A 22,284-nucleotide genomic window follows, 5' to 3' on the forward strand; every position below is an offset into this window, starting at 1 on the left:
GAATTCCTTTGAATTTACCACCAGTGAAGGTCTGTTGGATTAGCTCATCTGAGGCTCTGCACATCCTGAAGTACAAAAGAAAATTTACAAGGACTACCTCACAAAATTGCAGGCCGCACATACTACCAGAGGGCATAAAGATGAGGATGCTCATGGAATGCTGAAGAGCATGGGCAGGACTTGTGTGGTAAATGGAATAGGGAGTATTGTAGAGCAGAGAGACCTGAGGGTTCAGGTGCATTGTTCGTTCAGTGTTGTATCACAGGTAGGCATGGTGGTAAAGAAGGCATTTGGAACACTTGTCTACATTGCTCAGATGGTCCAAGCAGCTAGAATTCAATAAAATGAAGAGAAAGGCATAGGGTTAACACAGTGAAACTGCAACACTAGACAGAGAGAAATATGTGCAGGAAGTGAAGATGACCACAGGAGTCCATTGACAGTAGGAAATGTCTTTCATGTCAATCAAATTGACATGATGGAAAGCTAAATCCTCTGGAAAATATGAATAGAATAAAATCCCTACAATGTGAAAATAAGCTCTTCGGCCCAACAAGTCCACATCGACCCTCCGAAGAGTAGCCAATCCAGACCCATTCCCTGAACCTATTATTCTACATTTCCCCTAACTAATGGACCCAGTCTGCACATCCCTGAACACTATGGGCATTTTAGCATGGCCAGTTCACCTAACCTGCACATCTTTGGATTGTGGGAGGAAACCAGAGCAACTGGTGGAAACCCACATAGACACGGAGTGAACGTGTAAATGCCACACGGACAATTACCCAGGCTGGAATCAAACCCGCTAAACCACCGTGTCTCCCATACACAGAGTAAACAAGTGATCATAAACAGCAGCAGTGTGAATGAGAAGGGGAAGAGACCAATACATTCATTCCCTGGCCAGTAATGATGAGTTTGAGGAAACAATAGATGTAGGAACCATACAACTGAATGAAATGTCTGGACTTGACATTTGCCAGACAAAAGAAATCTACATGATCATTTGGACCAGGAAGAGGGTAAGCAATAAGCCAGCATAAATCTGAAGCTGAAGTTTGATACCAGAGTACACAACACTATAATCTACTCAGAGTGTACTATATGATCTTGCCTGAAATTTTTTAAGAAAATTGATACTCAAGGGAAGGAGCTATGAAACCAAGCAATGTTATGCTAATGGAATACAAGGGAGTTGAGCTTAGAACGATAGAAATCAGAGAGGGATACAAAAGAAAATAGGTTAATGGCATGTTCTACATTACTGAAACAGATAGCCCTGCTATCCAGGAGTTCAACACTTGGAAAGAGCTGGAACTTATTTAGTAGACCATGAAATAAAAGATCTAGGTACAAAGTCCCAAATTAGTAAATTTAGATCTCATGGAATTCAGGGAGAGCTTACCAATTGGAGACAAAATTGGCTTAATGGCAAGCGACATAGGCTGGTAGTGGAGGGCTGTTTATCAGAGTAGAAGCCTGTGACCAGTGGTATACTGCAGGGGTCGGTGCTGGGTCCACTGTTTGTCATTTATGTAAACGATTTGGATGAGAATATAGGTTAGTAAGATTGTGGATGATATGAACATTAGTTTCAAATAAACCTGTTGGACTATAACCTGGTATTGTGTGATTTTTGATGAGAATTAGTGATATAGTAGACAGTGAGGAAGGTTGCTTAAGATTTCACAGGGGTTTTGATCAATTAAGCTAATGCGCTAAGGAATGGCAGATGGAGTCTAATTTTCATGAATGTGAGGTATTGCATTTTGGTAAGTAGAACAAGGGTGAAACTTACACAATAAATGGTAGGGCCCTAGGGAGTGTTGTAGAACAGAGAGACCGAGGAGTCCAGGTACATAGTTCATTGAAAGTTGCTTTACGCATGGACAGAGTGGTAAAAAAGGATTTGGAGTGCTTGCTTTCATTGCACAGCCCATTGAGTTTGGGAGTTAGGACATCATGTTGTAGTTGTGGAGGACATTGGTGATGCCAGTTTGGGAGTACTGTGTACAGATCTTATCACCCTATAGGAAAGATATTGTTAAATTAGAGGAAGTGCAGTAAAGATTTAGCAGGATGTTACCAGGACTGGGGGGTTTAAATTATAAGCAGAGGCTGGATAAGCTGCTACTTTTTTTCACTGGAATATAGAAGATTGAGGGGTGACTTTTTAAAGGATTATAAAAACGTGAGGGGCATAGATAAAGTGACTAGGAAAGGGTTGGGTAGTTCAAAACTAGAGGGTGAAAGGAGAGAAATTTAAAAGGGACCTGACAGACATGTATGTGGAATGAACTCCAGAGGAAGTGGTAGATACAGGTACAGTTACAATGTTTAAGAGACATTTGGATTGCTACATGAATAGAAAAGGTTTAGAAGGAAGTGGTCAAGCTAATTTAGTTTGGGAAACTTGGTTGGCATGGACAAGTTGGAGTGAAAGGTCTGTTTCCATGCCATTCAATGGACTACCTCTGCAACTGAGTCAAATTAGAGATGCAACCAACAAAGACAAGAAAAGATCCAGGGATGTCCTAAAACAAATTAACCAGCAATATGCCACTATTGGTCTGTTAGACATGACATATCACTGGAAGGCAGTGTTCTGCTAATTTGGTGCAGAATAATCTTATTCAAACAACACAGACAGAATCTTTCCAGAAGATGAATAAAGGCCCTATGGGAATGAAGAAGTGTTAGATCAGCACTGGATCATCTGTGTGCTGAATACACACCTACAAAGATATTGAAAGAATAGACTGTATATGTACTGTGTGCCAGAAGGATAGAAACATACAGCAGAAATAGAGGGTGATAGCTGCTGAACTATCACTGACCACGATGTACTGAGGAGGCCACTTTATTCATAGCTGCAAATGTGTTGCTGGTCAAAGCACAGCAGGCCAGGCAGCATCTCAGGAATAGAGAATTCGACGTTTCGAGCATAAGCCCTTCATCAGGAATAAGAGAGAGAGCCAAGCAGGCTAAGATAAAAGGTAGGGAGGAGGGACTAGGGGGAGGGGCGATGGAGGTGGGATAGGTGGAAGGAGGTCAAGGTGAGGGTGATAGGCCGGAGTGGGGTGGGGGCGGAGAGGTCAGGAAGAGGATTGCAGGTTAGAAGGGCGGTGCTGAGTTGAGGGAACCGACTGAGACAAGGTGGGGGGAGGGGAGATGAGGAAACTGGAGAAATCTGCGGATTTTTTGTAGGTACAGGTTGTCCTGGTTGGGTCCAAATTTTGTTGGTTGGAATGTAGTTCGGAGTCCGTGTGGGATCAGTCGGTTCCTTAGGCAGGTGCTGAGGAAGGAGATGTGGCTGTGGTAACGAGTCTGTTTGAGAACGTGGCTGAAGAGTTTCTGTGCAGAGGAGATGACCTGGGGGGTGCAGTGAGAGAGGGACTCACTGAAATCCTTGTAGAGGGAGGAAGAGAGCTTCTTCACGGAAGGCATCCCTGAACTCAGCACCTCCCTCCTAACCTGCAATCCTCTTCCTGACCTCTCCGCCCCCACCCCACTCCGGCCTATCACCCTCACCTTGACCTCCTTCCACCTATCCCACCTCCATCGCCCCTCCCCCTAGTCCCTCCTCCCTACCTTTTATCTTAGCCTGCTTGGCTCTCTCTCTTATTCCTGATGAAGGGCTTATGCTCGAAACGTCGAATTCTCTATTCCTGAGATGCTGCCTGGCCTGCTGTGCTTTGACCAGCAACACATTTGCAGCTGTGATCTCCAGCATCTGCAGACCTCATTTTTTACTCGCCACTTTATTCATACACAACCAAGAATGGTATGTCACAGTTGCAGACTAATCAAAGTTCTTTTTATTCAAAATGTTACAGATTTTAGTACTCTAACAAACATGTCAGATGTACAAATGTGTTTGCTAAACAAGGGATTCCTATCAGAACAATATGTGATAATTGGAACCTAGTTCACTCTTGAAGAATTTAAACAACTTTGCTGCACTGAATGGGTTCAACATCATCACCTCATCACCAGACTTCTTGAGGACCCTCCCACAAGGTTGAGAGACAAAGACTCAGACCCTGTCTTACTGTTATTCTGATCTAGACCTCTCAAGCCAAGGTTGACATGAAATCACCCTGCAGAGCTGTTGAATTGAAGAAAGAGTAAGACAATTATGCCAATTAAGGTAGTCTTCAAGTGACAAGGATAAAGCAAGGCAAAAGCTCACTGATGCATGGGTAGAAGGATGCTAAATCCTTGCCTGATCTGTTTACAAGGATAAACTGTTCATGACAGTTAGCCTTCAATTAATGTTGCTCCCTTTAATTGTAATTTGCTTAAATATTCTTTTCTATAGATTGGTTTCTTCAATTTACGTTTATATTTCTGGCTTCCCCTTGTATGTAGTGTCACCCTGCATCAGAGTCTTCTGATGTCGGCACCTGATTGGCAACCCTGTATTTTAACATACTGGGATTGGGTATAGGAATACCATACAGTGGCATCAAGCTTTATAAAGTAAAGACTATTGTTATATTGTTTGCAAAGAATCTGCAACAAATGTTTATGAGTAAACGTCCTGGGATGCCACTTTTACTGCCACAGCACAGTCATATGCCAATTGGCAATGTACCAGTCTCATTCAAGCCGCGTGGTGAGCAAGAAGAAATATACCCAATGAAATTCCAGCACTTTTTGTTTCTCAACATATCTAACATTTGGAAACAAGGAGACATAACACAAACCTTACCATTAAATATTTGTTTCACATCATAGGTCAATAAATAGATTTATTAACAATGTGGATGCATAACTAATTATTATTTAATTCACTGTTTTGGAGTGTATCCTTTTCCTGATCAGTGTAGAGCTGTACAATATAATGGGGAAAGATTTTGACTAACAAAAGCACAAGTCCATTTAGAAAGAATTCATTTTGTAGCTACCATAATGTGCTGATATACTTTCCTTTAATAAGAGACAATTATCTTTCAAAGTATTAAACAAAATATGCTGAGATTTCTTCATTTATATATTTTGTGTTGATTAACACACTATGCTACATCTCTAGGCTCTATTTTTCCTCCATTGCTTTCAAAACACCAATATTTCATGGTTTGCAAATGCTGTAAAATAACATTAAAGTAATCTGTGTAATAGCCCAACTTTTTTTTTATTATTTACAGCCATCTCCAAAATAAACTCAATGAAAATGTGTTAGTGTTCTATTGATACAGTGCTCCCCATGTAATTATTCCGAGTCTTGACTTTTACCCAGAGGATTTTGCAGTTACTTAAGCATATTACAGAACAATAGGGGTAGGTGTTATTATTTTCAGTGAAGCCATTCATATTTTGGGAAGAACATGCATTAATGATTCTGTTAGAATATTGAGGAAATCTTCACAACTGAGTTCATACTGTTGCTGCACAATGTGATCAGAGAACTCTTACTTGCTTAGTGAAGTGCTGTTTGGCATAAGATTGGAAAATGAAGAATAAAGAATTATGCTCAGCATATTCAATTTACTCTTGACAGGAAGTTTGGTCATCTTTGCTGTCATCATATGCTGACATATGTCTGTTTTGAATTTATTGTGCTCTCATTTCTTTTTATGTACCTTAAGCCTGTTTAGTTTACCTATCATTCTCTGGTGCCTTTTAACATCTAATCCTTTTATCAGCCAAATTTGCTCCATTGCTTCATTAATGTGTACTTGCCTTAGCTGGCAATTTTCTACAAGAACCGAAAAGACAAAAGGCCAGTGAGAAAATCAACTTATCATGTACTTTCCGTAACATTTTCTTTCATTCTACCCTGAACCCTTCCTAGATAGCCTCACCATAAGCGCCTGATTATGTTGTATTGGAAATTTCAGCATTAGCAGAGTGATAGCTAACATTTCTTAACTGTGTTTCTGTTTCTTTATTTGTTACTGCAGCTCAGATGTCCTGTGGAAGGAACATTGACTCTGAGGAGAATTTTAATGAGTTGACTGCAGCAAATGACAAGAGTGGAATATTCTTCCAGGTGAAGAGTTGTGTTGTCCTGAATACTTGACACTGTGCCATTGCAAATGCCTGCAATTGTTAGCCGAGATTTGTGAAAATACTTTTCACATCCAAAGGTATTTGTGTCTTTGATGAATTTGATATGTTTGACAAGCCCAAATGAGTGTCATTTTGTGAAATTGGCAACACATGCCAATCCTTTTTGTTGAGAATACATCTTCTCAGCTGTAAAACAACTCTGATAAAATTAGTCAAAGGTGGTAGTCAACCTGCCAGCCTTTCAAGTCGGAAATGTTTTTGCTCATACTGTACTATCGTTTTGTTTCCTCAAGCAAGTTTTCTGTAATGGCTTAGATTAAGCAAAAGAGACAGAGCACTCAGTGTTAAAATAATGAATGAGTGATTTTCTAAGGTGGGTCTCATAAACAAGCAACCTTCATTTCCCTCTGTCTTTTATCTGCCAAGTTTCTGCTCTTCAACTTTCTTTAGGATGTTATGCCTTTGTACACTTAGTTCCTGTGGTTATTCAGTAACACATCAAAATGCCCATTTCTCACATTTGATGGACAATGGATTTGGCAGACTTTCAAATCATCATTTTATTTCAACTAACTTCAATCCTATTTTTAATTGAACTTCAATTTTAACACGATCAGCCAAATTCAATTTTATTTTGTAGCTGGAAACCTTGTAGTCCTTTATTAAATTTGCAGATTAAGTTTTCATGATGTTTTTGGACCCTGAATTGCCAGTGTAACCTGAGACCTGAACAGGAAGTGGTGATACTAGGATAAATCTACTGGGAACAGTAACTGGTTCATGGACTATAGGTGTCAATGGCTAGGCTAGCATTTGTAACCTATCACTAAATGTCCAGAGGGCAGTTAAAAGTCAATTATTTGCTGAGGGTCTGAATTCATGTTCCGACCAGAGCGAGTAAGGATAGCAGATTTGTTCTGGAAACATTAGTGAACCAAATAGATCATAATGACAATCAGTAATGGTTATATAGTTGCATTTGGCTAACTGTTTATTCCAGATTTTTAGTGAATTCAAACTTTCACCATCTGCCATGTTGGGATTTGAACCCATATCCCCAGAATATTAATCTCAGGTCCACTTACATTACCACTCTGCCAATACCTCTTCCCACCCCTTCTTGCAGGCTAGGATGTTTATCAATGGTCCTTCAGTCTCTATAAGGAAATCCTGAATCTTCCTTTCCCAGACTTTCCCTGCCATGTGCCTTTTGATGGACTTAGCCTGAGGCTCCATCTACACAATCCACTGCTCCCCATGTGTTAATCAGGATGGTTATTGCTGCTGGATTCAGAAGGAAGTCTCATCTTGCCAGTATAAATGAGGTCCAATATCAAAACTATCTGGTCAGTAACGCATGTTCTTGTCGCTCCCCTGTACCAAATCCACTGGAGGTAGAAAGTAAGGCTTTCCAAATAAGTTAATCTCAATCTTCCTCTGTTTATTTCAAATTAAATTTCTCTTCAGTTGAACATACACAAAAGTGTAAGAATTATTGTTCAATGCATCACTCAACTAGAGTGTGCATGACAACTTGAATTGACAAGTGCTGTAGCCGAATTTCTCTGAATATGTGTAGCTAAACTTGATAATCCAATTCATCAATTCAGACAATTCAGATTCAGATTTGCTTTTAGTGCTAAATATTGCAAGACTAGGTGATTTAAAATTGACCACTAGCCAATCAAAATTGTTCATTGATGTGAAATGGGAATGGTAATTACCCTTGCAAAGCTCATGAGGCATTTGGACTGACACATGAACATAGAGGAAATAGAGGGATATAGATCATGGGCAGTCAGGTTAATGCAGTTTAGAATGGCATCATGGTTGGCACAGACATGGTGGGCTGAAGGACCTGTTCCTGTGGTGGACAGTTCTATACTCTATCTAATTCCCCAATCCAAGCCAAATTGTACACTGTGAGTGCAGCTGTGCAAAGTTGGTGAAATTTAGTGTTCGTTTCACATAATGTTGGTTGAATTTAGGGCAGCTAGTTACTTCACATATGTCTTTTTACTCATTCTGCTAATATAATGATGAACAAGCAGTAGAGTTTGTGTGGATTTCCAATTACTTGGATGCTTTTTTAAACAACAAGTATGTATGTTTTATTCTGTGAGGTATTAAGAACATGGTCCTTATAGCGTAGGTGAAAACACCACAAAAGGGAGATTAAAAATGTTGTATGGTTATTTTCCCAAGTGCTTAATTGTGACCAGTAAGCTGCTTGAAATTTTACCCTTCAACATGCCTATGGTTTTCTTCATTGAAGATGTTCGTGTTGTATCAACAATTTTTGGCAGATTGATGTTCTTTTTTTTGTTTTCAGGCTATTCCTCATAATCGGCTTGAATTCCATACCGAAGCTAAGTGTCAGAGTCCTGTTGAGAAAGACAGATTTCCACAGGTGCCCCCATACCTGGAGGACCAGGATCAATACCGATTCTCTGTCTTGTGAGTGTTACTTCCAAACTTGCCATTGATAAAAACAAGCTGCACTTTAAAATGTGTGCTTCTTCTCCACAGACATTCTTTCAGTACTTTTACCGAAGTTATCCTTTTGGCACGTGCAATTATGTTTAATAGGCTTCCTTTTTATCTGGTTAGGAAGCTCAAAGCTAGGGATTAAAATGCCTGTTCTTTGACTGACTCAAAGATCAGTGTTAAAAAAATCATCTTAATTAGACTAGCTTAATTCAAGAGTGAAAAGTTAAAGGGCTATTGTCAAAAAGAAAGCATTTCTGACCTTTAAATCCTGAGTGTATGAAGAAAAATGGTTACGTACTTGCTTAACAATGTGCAAACCAGGCTGAATTTGGAAAAGTAAATGGATTTAGATTGTTATTTTAGTTATTTTCAGTTCCAATATCTTCATTTAATACACCTCCTCATATTAAGTATTTAAATTAAGTGTTTTATTTAAAGATTAGAATCTGCCTAATATTGTGTGGAACTGCAAAATCTTGAAAATGTTCAGTAGCTGTTTATTGTGTTACCTTTCTGTGAAGAATTTCAGTAGAAGCAGAAATACATGCTCAAGCAACAGAATCCTTTTGTAATGTGTAATATTGAAGCCAGCTCATGTTGATTGCAGATGCCAAGTTTCATACCTACCGATGTCTTTGGATGTTGATATAACTCAACAAAACCTTCATTACTGGAAAGTAGAAGCTTCAAAAAAAAGTGTTGCTAGACTTAATGGGCTGAACCTTAGATTTTTTTCCTGTTGTGTCAGTTCCATTAAGTTCTTTTGGAGGCTTTTTTACCATGCAGCCTAGCGAAATCGCTCTTGCTGTATCTTACCTCATTTGCCTCATTAACTACCTGAGCTGCCCCAATAGTGCCCTCTCACTTCCGATTCTAGCTCCATCTTACCTCTGAAACATGCCCTGGATAATTCATCACTCACCGACTTCTGCCAAAAGACCTGTACCATTTTTAAAAACCACCATATTACCTGGATAAGCATTGGCAATCCAACATTGCCCCTCACCCTCAATATAGTGGACAGCAAACTGAAAGCCGTGTTACTCACATCACTGAGCTAATATGGCTGACATTCCCTGACACATACAACCCCCATTCTCTCACTTCAATCACTATTTAACCAGCAGGCTCCTCAGTTTACACGTCCTACTTCCAGATCATCTTTACATCCCTGCATCACAGTGACTCACTCCCTAATGCTGACTGGAGACCTGCAGTTTGTTATTGTCCACTAGGGAAATATCACATAGAGGCAAACAATCAGACAATCCAAAATATGCACTTTCATTTACAGCCAGCAAAAGTGAATACAAACAAATGCATAGATGCAGCAATCACTCCAGGAAGAAACTAGTCACACAATGTTCAAAACAGCTGTCACTTTCACCATCATAGGGAAAAGATGGCTCCCCAACTCCTGCAGACCTCATGTCTTGCTCCACCATCTGACATTGTTCTGTCACAGTGTTCTGGGACAAAAAGAGCCCACATTGACACTGCTGCCTAAGAAGCACGGTGGGGGGGGGGGGGGGCACGTAGTCATTTGGGCTCTGCTGGCACCTCAGCTCAAAATGTAATCATACCGACCTGTAAATAGGAGTGATTCCTCTGTTTTCGGTATGTAAAGAAATGGAATGTTTACTTATGTACGGCATGTCCAGTTGTATAGATCAAAGTATTTATGAATAAAGTATGTTTTTGAAATAAAAAAATATAGAGCCCACATCGACACTGCACTTCACTCATCCTCAGGAAATGTGTCCGAGGTGAAAATCTCAGGACCTCTGACACATTCCGATGGGCCCTTCTGGCCTCATTCTCTTCCTGAGCTGGGTGCTCCTCATCCTCTGCAGGGCCTACAGTTGTTCCTGGAATTGTGTCAGCCCTTGCCCTCCTTCGTCTGCTTTTGCCTTCCGAGGAAAGCAGCCACAGCGACCACCATCCCACCAGTGATTGGGCATGTGACTCTTGCTGGAAATGAACACTGTTGGAAACATAAGAAGCAAGACAAGTTCTTGGTTCTCATCCAGACATTGATTGATTGCCCTGCATACACGCCTTTAAACATTGAGACGTTCAACAAGCCAATTCCCATTTCCCATTCCAGACCCACATCAAACATTCCACTAATCAAGGCATTCAGGAGAGCCCATTGTGATCCTTATATGACCTCTGATGAAATTATTGTCTTTGCCTCCCACAGCAGACTTGGAGTTTTTACAAATTATGGTCAGTTTTGGCAAGCATTCCTCTAGATGTGACTGACCAGATTCCTGACTATCTTCTTTACAGCTACCTGAATGACAATGTATGAATCCTCATGACTACTTGTAATGACTCTAAGGGACTGACAATTGCCTACCCCATAGATTGTAATCAGACAAATCCCCAGAATGTGGGCAGTCCAAATAGCTAATTGACCATGGTTCAAGCTCCTGGATAGCACGTGGACTGTGTTTCTGACCGACACTACCAAGATCTCATGACTGATATTCTAGGTCCATGTGGCTGACAGTTGCTGTCCCATGTCTGGACTGAGGACCAACTCCCACAACTTTCAGACCTGGCCATTTGGTTGAATAAACATGCAGTATGTTAGCTGTGCAGGCAGCTGGCACATGCTATTGCTGTTCGATTGATGCCCCGATGTGGCCCATACAACAAGCTTTTAGCCCCACCTACCTACAGTAGACACTATCTGAGTGAGGAATCAGAGAGCAAATGAGCAGCTCTGCGATACAGCCAGGTCCAGACTGTGAGCTGGGGAGTCTGTCCGTGCACACAAAATGTCCTTGCAGCAGCCTTTCAATAGTGGTTTCTGGTGCTTCCTAAGTATCCTTTAAGTCTAAGAGAGAAGTGTTGTGAGGATCCTAAGGGGTTGTCAAATGTTGATGCTGGTGCCTATGGACAGGGGTGCATGCGACTGGTGCCAAGGGCTCGTGCTTTGAGATGCTGATTGTTGCTGAGCAACATGGATATGCTCCTCACAGCCAGCGGTGAGCTGAAGTCACCAGGGATTCGCTCTGACTGTATTCTCAGTGTCTAGTTTGCTCGCGGCGGATGGTAGGATGGGAAGCTGCATATTAATAAGGCAAGACAGGCAGTTAATCAGATGTCTAACAAGGAATAATCCCCCTTAATACGCAACTCACTGCTGCCTAGCGACAATCTTGCCTCGGCGACCAGAGTTCGCTGAAAAGATGCAGCGAGTTGTCCCTGACATTGAAGTAAGCCTCAGTGGATGTCTGGTGTGGCTCTGCCACATTTTCCACCGTAGCTCACATTATTTAGGCCCCTGTATGATTCTGCCCGTTGTCTTCATAGCATTGACATTGGGGCCCACTGTCTGTCTCTGAGAGTGTGATGTCTTTCTTACTTCAGGCAGTGGGCTCCGTTTAAAATATAATTTACACTTCCCTGGTGCACACAGGATCCCAGTTGGCATGCTATAACAAGTAGTAGGAGTGTGCCTTGTCCAGTCTCTGACCGGTTTTACTGCTGACGGAGCCAGAGAACTCCTCCAGGCAAATTTCCAAATTGTTTTTCTGGGGCTCAGTAGAACAGGAGGGTTCCACAGGCCTTGCAGACACAGTCTGAGTTGCTAATGCTGTGGACTTCATTGTGATTTGGTTCTCTGACACCCCACCCCCTGCAGCTCCCGACCACCCTTGGCCTTTGATGATTGTCAGTCTCTGGGACTTCAGCATCAAGCAAGCTGCATCGGAATGACAATTTTAAAGAAATGCAGGACGCTATTCAGAAACTCTATAAAACACTGGTTAGTCTATAGCTGATGTAGTGTATACACATCCACTTGGATCATTGTAGAGAGGGACGATCACCCTGGAGGAGGGCACAGAAAAGATTGATAAGAATGTTGTCAGGAATAGAAAATTTTAACTGTTAAGAGGTCAGGAGAAGTCTGAATAGAAAGAGCCTCATCCCTCAGCAAAGTGATCAGTAACTAGGCAGGTGTAAATATATAGTAAATAGTAGAAGAATTATTGTGCAGTTAAGCAGAAATCTGGTCACACAAAGAATAACTGGGGTCCAGAGTTCATTGTCTGAAATTTTATTTTGAAATACTGGAAATTGGGTTTAGACTGAAAGGCTTTTGGCGAACACAATGGTCTCCTGTCATGTCTTTACTTCTTCAGTTGAAAGACTGGGAATTAAGGTCTCATTCCAGAGACAGGTATAAAAATAGCTAGACCAGGGGAGTGTTGCACTGTTGGAGGCACCACCTTTTACATGACATGTTAAACTCAGACCTCTCTTCTTGCTCAGGTAGATATAAAAAATTCCAGAAATAGACCAAGCAAGTGTCCTACCAAAGTATAACTCATGCTTGTGATTAGATTTTCTGTTTATCGTCACAATGTGGTTTGTGGGTGGTTGCTGTATAGAAAGTGGCTGCTATATTACAATTGTGTCGACACCTCAAAATTACTTCATTGACTGTGACATGCTTTGGGATGTACAGAGCTCACAAAAGATGCAGTAAAAATGCAAATTTCTTTCTTCTTGGCTTTACTCAATCTTATTTACACGTTTCCTGCATCGCTGCTGGTTCAGTTTTTCAAAGCAAACCGAGCATCTTACACACAATGGCGAAGACTTTAGGGAAATCCTGTACATCGCAAAAACAAAGCATGATTACATTTATATTGTTATGTGTCATACTTTGTGTAATGCTGTAGAATAGTGTCCCCATCAAGTAAGTTTCCTGGATTAATGAGACTAAGGTTTACCTTGGGCAACTGTATTTTCTCATAACATTTAAGTGATATTTACACACCAAGCTGAAAAATTACTATGCCGTAAGGGCAACTTATTGACTAATATCATACTCGCTGAATTTTTTCTTTCTGTTACATCTAAATCTTAGTACGACAATCGGTTAGAGACACTAGATATATGCAATCATTGAAAATATGCATATACGCACCTTTATTTTGGAAGTTCAAGATTTTACTTGCACAATTCAAACCAATTCCATAAAGTTGCAGAAGTTCATTAATATCACAACGTGGAGAGGTTTGAATGTATCAGGATTAAAATGCTATTAGCATTCCTTTGAAATCCAAGTATGTTATATATCACCAATAGTTTGATGATGTGAAACAAAGGTCAGCTTTAATCTCTGCTGCCCAGTTAGGTGGTCGTGGCTTGTTAATTGTACCCAGAAATGTGTGGGCAAAATAAATGATGAGGAGAATGGTCTCAGACCATGAATATGACTTTTAACACAGCTGTGGGCTCTAAAGCTTACCCTGTGTACTGTAGTCACTCAAATTCTTAAAGGAAATAAAGCCTGTCGGTTTGAACATTTTTCTGCATTATACCAGGATCTTGGAATGAGTTGTGGCAGCACAGTGATCATTAAAGATTTTGGCTTCCTGAACAGAATTATATTGTTAGATACATATGGTTCCCACACTCGATAACTAGGGGTCTGTTATCCAGTCATAAAGAGGTGAGCATTCAGATGTGAAGAATAATTTAGTCATTGAAGTTGTAGCCTGGACTGAATCACATGGATTCACAGCAAATTGAGTCAATATTTAGTGAAACCTGATTTTATACACTATAAAGCCATGCTGTCATAAGTGTCTGTGGATTTTGAAGAGCTGACATGTGTTTAGTTTATAAAAGAGTGCAGGTAATGCTTGATGTTCTAACTCTCAGCACAGAGATTATCCCTCAACATTTCACTGCAGCTTTTTATGATCATCTGCCAGAATGGTCCCATTTCCCTGGGTCACTTTGTGCCTTTTTCCATGTGAACAAGACTATTAAACTTAAGAAAGACAGGACTAGGTGGTGGGACCCCTAAATGTGAATGTTCTGCTGCTCTGCCTTAATTTCAAATCCACCCTCGCAATCCTGTAGGATCTCCACATAGTTCCAACACTGCTGTCCTGTGTCCCACCATTGGCAGCCAAGCTTTCAATAATCTCAGCTTTGGAATTCCCTCTCCAAACCTCACTCCTTCACCTCTTTCAGAAGGCGTTTGGTATGCTTTCCTTTATTGGTCAGTATTGAGTGCAGGAGTTGGGAAGTCATGTTGCAGCTATATAGGACATTGGTTAGGCCACTGTTGGAATATTGCATACAATTTTATCGGAAAGATGTGTGAAACTTGAAAGGGTTCAGAAAGGATTTACAAGGATGTTGCCCAGGGTTGGAGGATCTGAGCTGTAGGGAAAGGCTGAACAGGCTGGGGCTGTTTTCCCTGGAGCATCAGAGGCTGAGGGCTGACCTTATAGAGGTTTATAAAATTATGAGGGGCATGGATAGGATAAATAGACAAAGTCTTTTCCCTGGGGTGGGGGAGTCCAGAACTAGAGGACATAGGTTTAGGGTGAGAGGGGAAAGATATAAAAGAAACCAAAGGGGCAACTTTTTCACGCAGAGGATGGTACGTGTATGGAATGAGCTGCCAGAGGATGTGGTGGAGGCTGGTACAATTGCAACATTTAAGAGACATATGGATGGATAAATGAATAGGAAGGGTTTGGAGGGATATGGGCCGGGTGCTGGCAGGTGGGACTAGATTGGTTGGGATATCTGGTCGGCATGGATGGGTTGGTGCGAAGGGTCTGTTTCCATGCTGTACATCTCTATGACTCTATGATTCTATGACCTATGTTTTTAACCAGACCTTTGGTCACCTGCCCTAATGCGGTGCCGGTACCGTCTGTGTCAAGATTTTCACCACATCTGCCACACTTCTGATTTTTCCAGTATCCCTCGAAGGTGGGCCATCACTTTCAATTGGACAGTGGTCTTGTTGGTGGCTTGTCCATTGGCAAATGCTGTCAAACTGCTGTTCCGAGTTCTGTTGCTGTGACACTGCAGGTTCAGCTCATGTTTTTGGTCCCAACAGCAAGGTCCCTGAATAATTCAGAAAGCCCAGCCCATAGTGTCTGTATCTACTCAGGAATACTGAATAACTAACAGTTAATAAAATGAAGAGTATGCAGCTCGGCATCACTGTTGCATTACAATTCCCCTTTAGCAAAACTATGCAGAAAGGATCCATTCTGTTGAGTCACTATCTTCTATGTGTACCCTGGCAATAAATTGTGAAAATTGCTGATCACATTGAGAAAATCTTTAGAAATCAGTACCATTTTGAAGGTTTTGCTTTTAAAGGTATTTGAATTGCAAATTAAACACCAGATTTTTCTACGTGTCGAATAATATGTACAAATATCAATGTTTGCTGTCACTCAGTACGTGTCAGCAACATACTCGTGCTGCAGTGCATCGTGTTGTTAAAACATCTGTGCTGAAGTCCCATTTCATTTACCTGCTGTAAAAATGACCTTATTGTCTTGTGGATGTCATCATGACTGATGGAAAGTCTGCACTCATGAATATTATTTAGGCCTTGATTACAGATATAAGATAGTTTAAATTAGCTCAATCAATAATAAAATATGGAGGACGCAAGAATAGAAATAGCTGAAGAAACTCAGCATTCCGGCAGCATTTGTGATTCCTGACGAAGGGCTCCTGCCCGAAGTGTTGATTTTCCTGCTCCTCGGATGCTGCCTGACCTGCTGTGCATTTCCAGCACCATTGACTCTGTGGAGAGAAAGCAGAGTGCATGTTCTGGGTCCAGAACTCAAAACTCAGAAGCTGTTGTGATGAAGGGTCACTGGACCCAAAACGTCAACTCTGCCTTCTCTACACAGAGATTGCCAACCTATGGAATTTCTCCAGCAATTTCTGTTTGTCTTTCAGATTTCCAGTATCCGCATTTCTTTGTTTTGTTTTAATAAATGATCAGAAGTAATTTGTCAGTGATTGTTTAAAGAGCAGCATCATTCCAACGAAACCTTGGTGCTAACTTCAAAACATAACGTAGACGCTCACTTATTTGTTTACACTTTAAAACCAGATTTAAAATGTGATTTGGAGGTGCCGGTGTTGGACTGGGGGATTTAAAGTACATAGCAGTGTAAGGGACCAATTCCAGCTGCTTCATATACTTGAGTTTAAAATGTAACAGCCTTTTCGGCACCATCGGACTAATGTGAGAGACGTTTGCTTAAAGGCTGTTTCCAGGTGTTCACTTTGACAAAAGCAGCTCAGGAAAGTTAAGCTGCCACTCCAAATACCAGTGCTCATCATTGGTTTAAGAGTAATGACTTTCTCGTGCAGTTATGAAACCATCTGTCCGACCCTTAATCCGTGAGATGGCTGACTAGAATAAGTAAGCTTTAGAATTTGGTAAAGCCTGGTCAATCTAATTATCTGGACATGAGAATGGAAGGCCTCCTTCAGGATCATCACCTTGACTGTGATGCAATTTGTTCTCATTGTTTGCTTGCTGGTGAAAAGAAAGGAATGGATTCTGTTTAGATGAGTTCTTCTAAGCAGGTAGCAGTACTGAGTATGTTAAGCGTGCATTTCCAATCATTTTGGAAAGACAATGACCTAATTCCACGTCTGGGTTTAGGTGCTTATGATTTGAATATTTGCACAGGAAATAAGAATCTGTTTTTTTCTGGGTAGAAGCTTAATCTCCACTTTGCTGCCTGGCTTGTTGTTGGATTCCATTGCAATTGTAGTAATATCAAAACCGAAGCCAGGCCCTTTGGCGTAGGGATTACTTATTTGTCTGCAGTTTTTGATTAATGTGAGGCACGTTATTTTCCAGGCTGTGTATTGTAAATGCATGAATAAATCTTATGTGCAAAGAAAACATAAGAAAATGAGTAAAGTATTGTCAGCATAATTAATTTCTCCCCCTGTCAAGACAGTTGTATAATGTCTCTTACACACTGATTGGTATTCATTACGATGCACTCACTCATCCAAATAGGTGCGTTCCTTTGCCGAACTTTATTCATGTTATTCAAATTTGTTTATTGTACAGTAATATAAATAACCAGCCAATTGCAGCAGGGAATACATTGAGGTGTCCGAAACGTAACCAAATTATTAAAGTGCATCTAGATCGACTTACTGCGCAATAATTGTACAATGTGACCATGTGGTTTTGTGACATCTGTATCATCACTCTTAGCTCTGCTTAATCTATTAAATCTTTATTTCTGACAACTTAGTGGCAATGTTTGACTCTCAACAAATCTGGTGGTTCAGTATTTTCATATTACATAGAATCTACAGTGCAGAAAGAGGCCACTGAAGTAATTGGTATATAACAGTGCTCATACTCCACATAAGATTCCTTCTACCCAGTCACTCCATCACATAGGCCTGTATTCCTCTCTCTCTCATGTACGTATCCAGCTGCCCCTTAAATATATCTATGCTGGTCACCTAACCCATTCCTTTCAGTAGCAAGTTCCACATTCTCACCACACTCTGGGTAAAGATGTTTCTTTCAGATTCCCTTTTGGACTTATGAGTAACTATCATGTGTTTATAACCCTTAGTTTAGGACTCCCCCACAAGCAGAAACATTTCCTCCACCTCTGCTCCATTAACCCTGTTCTGCTAGGTCATCCTTCAGCTGTAGGATTAGTTCTATAACATATACAGAGTGATTTGTGATTTGGATTGTGTCTGCTTTAAATATTATTTCTGTAAATTGCACATTTTAAGCATGCTTTTGTAATTGTTTTGGTAATACTTGCATTTCTGATGCCAAAGTTAGGGTCCATATTTTAACTCTTTGTAAATGGATGAAATACTTTAATTGGCTCAAGGAGAGAGTTTGGTAAACATTGCATTTCCTTGGTTTTAATTACTGGAAACTTCCCTGAAACTTATTGGTTTTGCTGCAGATGAGCTAAGTCTTTGGAACATTAAGTCAATTTTTGATTTGCCTTCTTCATCAGTAGGTGAAGAACCTTGCTCAGTATAAACAAATGCACAGGTTTTGCTCTAGGACTTAATGTGATGTGACAAGCTGTGTTTAGCTTCACAAGACCTTTGAACAGTTGTGGAATTTCAGTTTTAAAATCTTTAGGCTCTTTTTGCTCTTTTTGTTTATGAAATGCAAGCTAGTTGCTGTGACACACTGTTTTTTCTTTATAAAAGATGTGTTTTTTTTACAGAAGTGGCATTCTACAGTACTGATGGCACAATTTTCACACTGGCGACCTTTTCCTGCCAGACAGATAACACTGGTTAATGGTGGCTGCTGTCTCTTCTTCACACTTCCCCCCATTCCTGTGCCACCAAGTTTTTACTCTGGAGCTAAATGAACTTCGCAGCACCAGTCATGTTTTTGCTGATAATTCTCCCTGTCACCTTGAATTATTGGATGGTTATTTTCAATCCTGTGCTTGCCTAATAAACTGAATGGACATCAACAACATTAATTATCTCTCAAAAATTCAACAGTTTTTCATGGAATATCCACATGATATTTGGATCTTAGATTATTTCTTCTTCTAAGTTTGCATATTCACAACTTTCTGTCAGTGGTAGAAACGTATGCATTGACACTCTGATCCTTGGTAGATTTATTAAACTTTACTCGCTCAAGAATGATGACTTTTCTGAATCTGAAAAAGGCATCAAATGCTTTATTATATGCTCATCAATTTCTGTCTGACTAGGAATATCATCTGCAGCCTCCCATTGCAGAGAGAGTGTTGACCTCTTCTTTGTTGGCTGGTTAGCTAGTCCTAATATGGTACAACGCCTTGTGAATCTCTGACACAGTTTCACCACTGTACAATCTGTTTGAGGGCCTGTAACTTGCTCAGAGGATTTTGATAATGATAATGACTTCTGCTCTAGTTCCTCTTTTTTTCATTACTGTTCTCATGCTGTTTGAATGTTGGCTGTTATTCTTTTCTGTTACCTATTCACCTGCTGCCACTGTATACTATGATCGGGTATGAGAAAGAATTTGGTAACTGTTACAGGAATCTTTTGACGTAGGATCATACATTACCTTTTTTATTTGAGCATAATAAATACTGACTATATACAGTTCAAGTCTTCACCTCTGACATGAAGCTGCTAGAGAGAACCAACTGCTACTGGCTATGTGACCTTACGTCACTTCCCAATGGTAATTAAACTATTTTGTTTAATATTCACATTAACCCTTCAAGTACAGATGGGCTTTAAATAGGTCAAAACAGGCCCATTTCATTACGATGGTGACTTCACGCAATCATTGTTCTTTACCGGGAGCTTCTTAACCTTTATAATTCACTCAGCCTGATTTTGCCATAGGCTAATTTTTGTTATTTGTGGAAACAAGGTTAAAAAATGCCTTGTGCATATTGCATAGAATAGCAACTAGTCAAGGAACACTTTTCAGATGTATGTCAGATCCCTTGAGATTTTGGGGCTTGGATGTGCACTCATGGTCTCATCGTTTATAGACGCAGTGACCCAAAGTCAACCAGGGACCACATACACCACCCATCTGTAAGGCACACCTGACCAGCTGTTATTTTTCATGTACATGCTTAGCAAGTTGAAATAATCACTTAGATGAATCCTTATGGGAATTGAATGGAATACATATAAGTTAGCTCTTTCACAAACCACAGATAGAAACATCAATTTTTCGACCAACGACTGAAGATTGTGTCAAAACCCCAGCTAGATGCAGTATTTCTAAATTATTTATTTGTATCAAATATAATCCAATAGAAGAAAGGTGTTAAGAATGTGCACATTTAAAAACTGATGCTTTAGATTGGGCATGTCCTGACAAAACTGGACAGAGGCTCAATTTTTATGGAGTTAACTATTTAAAGTGATGGTTTGAGAAAAATAAAGTGATGCAACTGAGATAACTAAGGCAGAATAGATGACAAAAAGACTGTAGCCGTTTGTGGTCTGCTGTAAATGAAACTTTATTTCTTCAAATTTCCTTCTGTCCTTATATCCAAGGGTTGGGCCATGGTTTTCCATTGGATTGATCCACATGTATCAGCAAAGTCCTGCAGTGATTTGCCATTTACTTCTGAAAGATGTCTGAACAGAAGATTCTTCCAGTCTTGCTGCTTGCTATCAGGCATTTTTGACAATCAACCTTTTGGCCACATTACAAACGTACCTCCCATGGCCTGTAAGAACTTGAAGATGTAGAACTTGAACCCAGGGTTTCTAACATAGAGAGAGGAATACCACCACTATGGCAAATGAACTCCTCACTTTTAGTATCATGTTGATATATTGTGGAGGCTCCAGACCTGGTTTACTGTGAAAGAGAGCTATCACACTGTCTAATGCTGATATACTTGCACTACATAGGAAATAACCTCATATCTTTTTAGCGACAAATTCATCTGGCAGTTTTGTTGTGGATGGACCAAAGAAAGGCCCTGTTGATTGCTTTCTCATAGACAAGAATGGAAAATATTGTTATTTTAAATGTGTATCTATTCAAGTTGAAATAAAGAGGATGGTCTGAGACAATAGCTAATTTAAGATATTGGTGAGGTAACTTTGATAATGCTTCTTTATAGATTATAGAAACAAATAAATCTATTAACCTAACTTGACAGTTAGTAGATAATTCTCACATAATTTTATACAGTTGTTGGACCCGGCGTCGCTAGATAGCCTTCTATGACTGGTTCTGAACAGGAAGAGTTAGAACAACAGATTCGGGAGTAGAGGTTTTTTGGAAACAGAGTACTACAAGGAACATAGGTAGAAAATGCTTGGAAGAAGGACAAAGGGAAGGAGGCAGCAGTCAAACTTGAATTTCAACCTGGTACGATGATGTATTGACATGAGGAGACATGGCATCTCTTCATTTTGTAATTTTATGTGAAGGTACGATTCTGGCATGAAGTGGATCTTATTAGAACTACTGTTGAGAATGCATTCGGCCAACTCTGTAATAAATTGGATGAGCAACACTTCAGAAAATGCTGTATTCCTCCTCCTAGCATACAGGCACAAGCTGAAATGGGAGGATCTTTCACAGAAATACAATGCTGATCCAAAGCAACAGAACAGCATCTCTGGGACTGCTTGGAATCATGGATTGGACTGTGTTCAAGTACTAAGCAGAAAACCTAGATGAGTATGCTACCACCGTCACAGATTTCATTAGTAAATGCGCAGAGGACTGCATACCAAAAATGTCAATCCAGGTGTTCCCCAACTTGGATGAACTGGGCAATCCACTGCCTACTGAAGGCCACGCAGGCAGTATTCAAGTCAGACAACCCAGACCTATACAGAATATCCAGATATGACCTCCACAAAGCCATCAGAGATGCCAAGAGGCAGTACCAGACCAGGGCAGAGGCCCAAACTGACATACGGACACCCAAAGCCAATGGCAAGGCCAAAACAACCTAAAACGATACAAAATGAAGCAGAGCAAAATAGCTCTGAAAGACACATCTCTCCCTCATGGGCTCAATGCTTTCTATGTTCAGTTTGAGCAGAATGTTAGTAGCACGGTCGCATCTGCCCCAACAGCCCCAGATGCACCTGTTCCCTCAGTTACCGCTGCAAACGTCAGATTGATCTTCCTGAGAAACAATCCAAGGAAGGCGACAGGGCCGGTTGGACACCATGGCCTGTACACTTAGATCCTGTGCAGACCTGCCGGCGGAAGTACTAATGATATCTTCAACCTCTCCCTCCAACAAGCTGAAATCCTCACTTGCTTTAAGTAGACTACCACCATCCTCATACATAAGAAAGCACATGCAACATGCCTAATGACTTCTACCCATGGCTCTGACCTCCATAATCCTGAAGTGCTTTGAAAGGTTGGTCATGGCCCACATCAACTCTGGTCTCCCAGCCTGCCTTGATCCTCTACAGTTTGCTAACTGACATTATCAGGTGGCTTTTCCTTGG

At 40.6% G+C, this 22,284-nt stretch overlaps 1 protein-coding gene across 1 annotated transcript in view; it reads left to right on the forward strand.

Moving 5' to 3' along the window:
- The window catches only part of ofcc1 (orofacial cleft 1 candidate 1), a 181,053-nt gene that overhangs the window by 37,014 nt on the left and 121,755 nt on the right, over nt 1–22,284 (forward strand). The window contains exons 5-6 of the mRNA XM_060824012.1: nt 5,910–5,998; nt 8,351–8,475. Of these exons, the coding sequence (XP_060679995.1) occupies nt 5,910–5,998; nt 8,351–8,475 (214 nt within the window). The remainder of the gene's footprint in view (nt 1–5,909; nt 5,999–8,350; nt 8,476–22,284) is intronic.

The sequence above is a fragment of the Hemiscyllium ocellatum genome, chromosome 4 (assembly GCF_020745735.1).
Source record: "Hemiscyllium ocellatum isolate sHemOce1 chromosome 4, sHemOce1.pat.X.cur, whole genome shotgun sequence".
NCBI lineage: Eukaryota > Metazoa > Chordata > Chondrichthyes > Orectolobiformes > Hemiscylliidae > Hemiscyllium > Hemiscyllium ocellatum.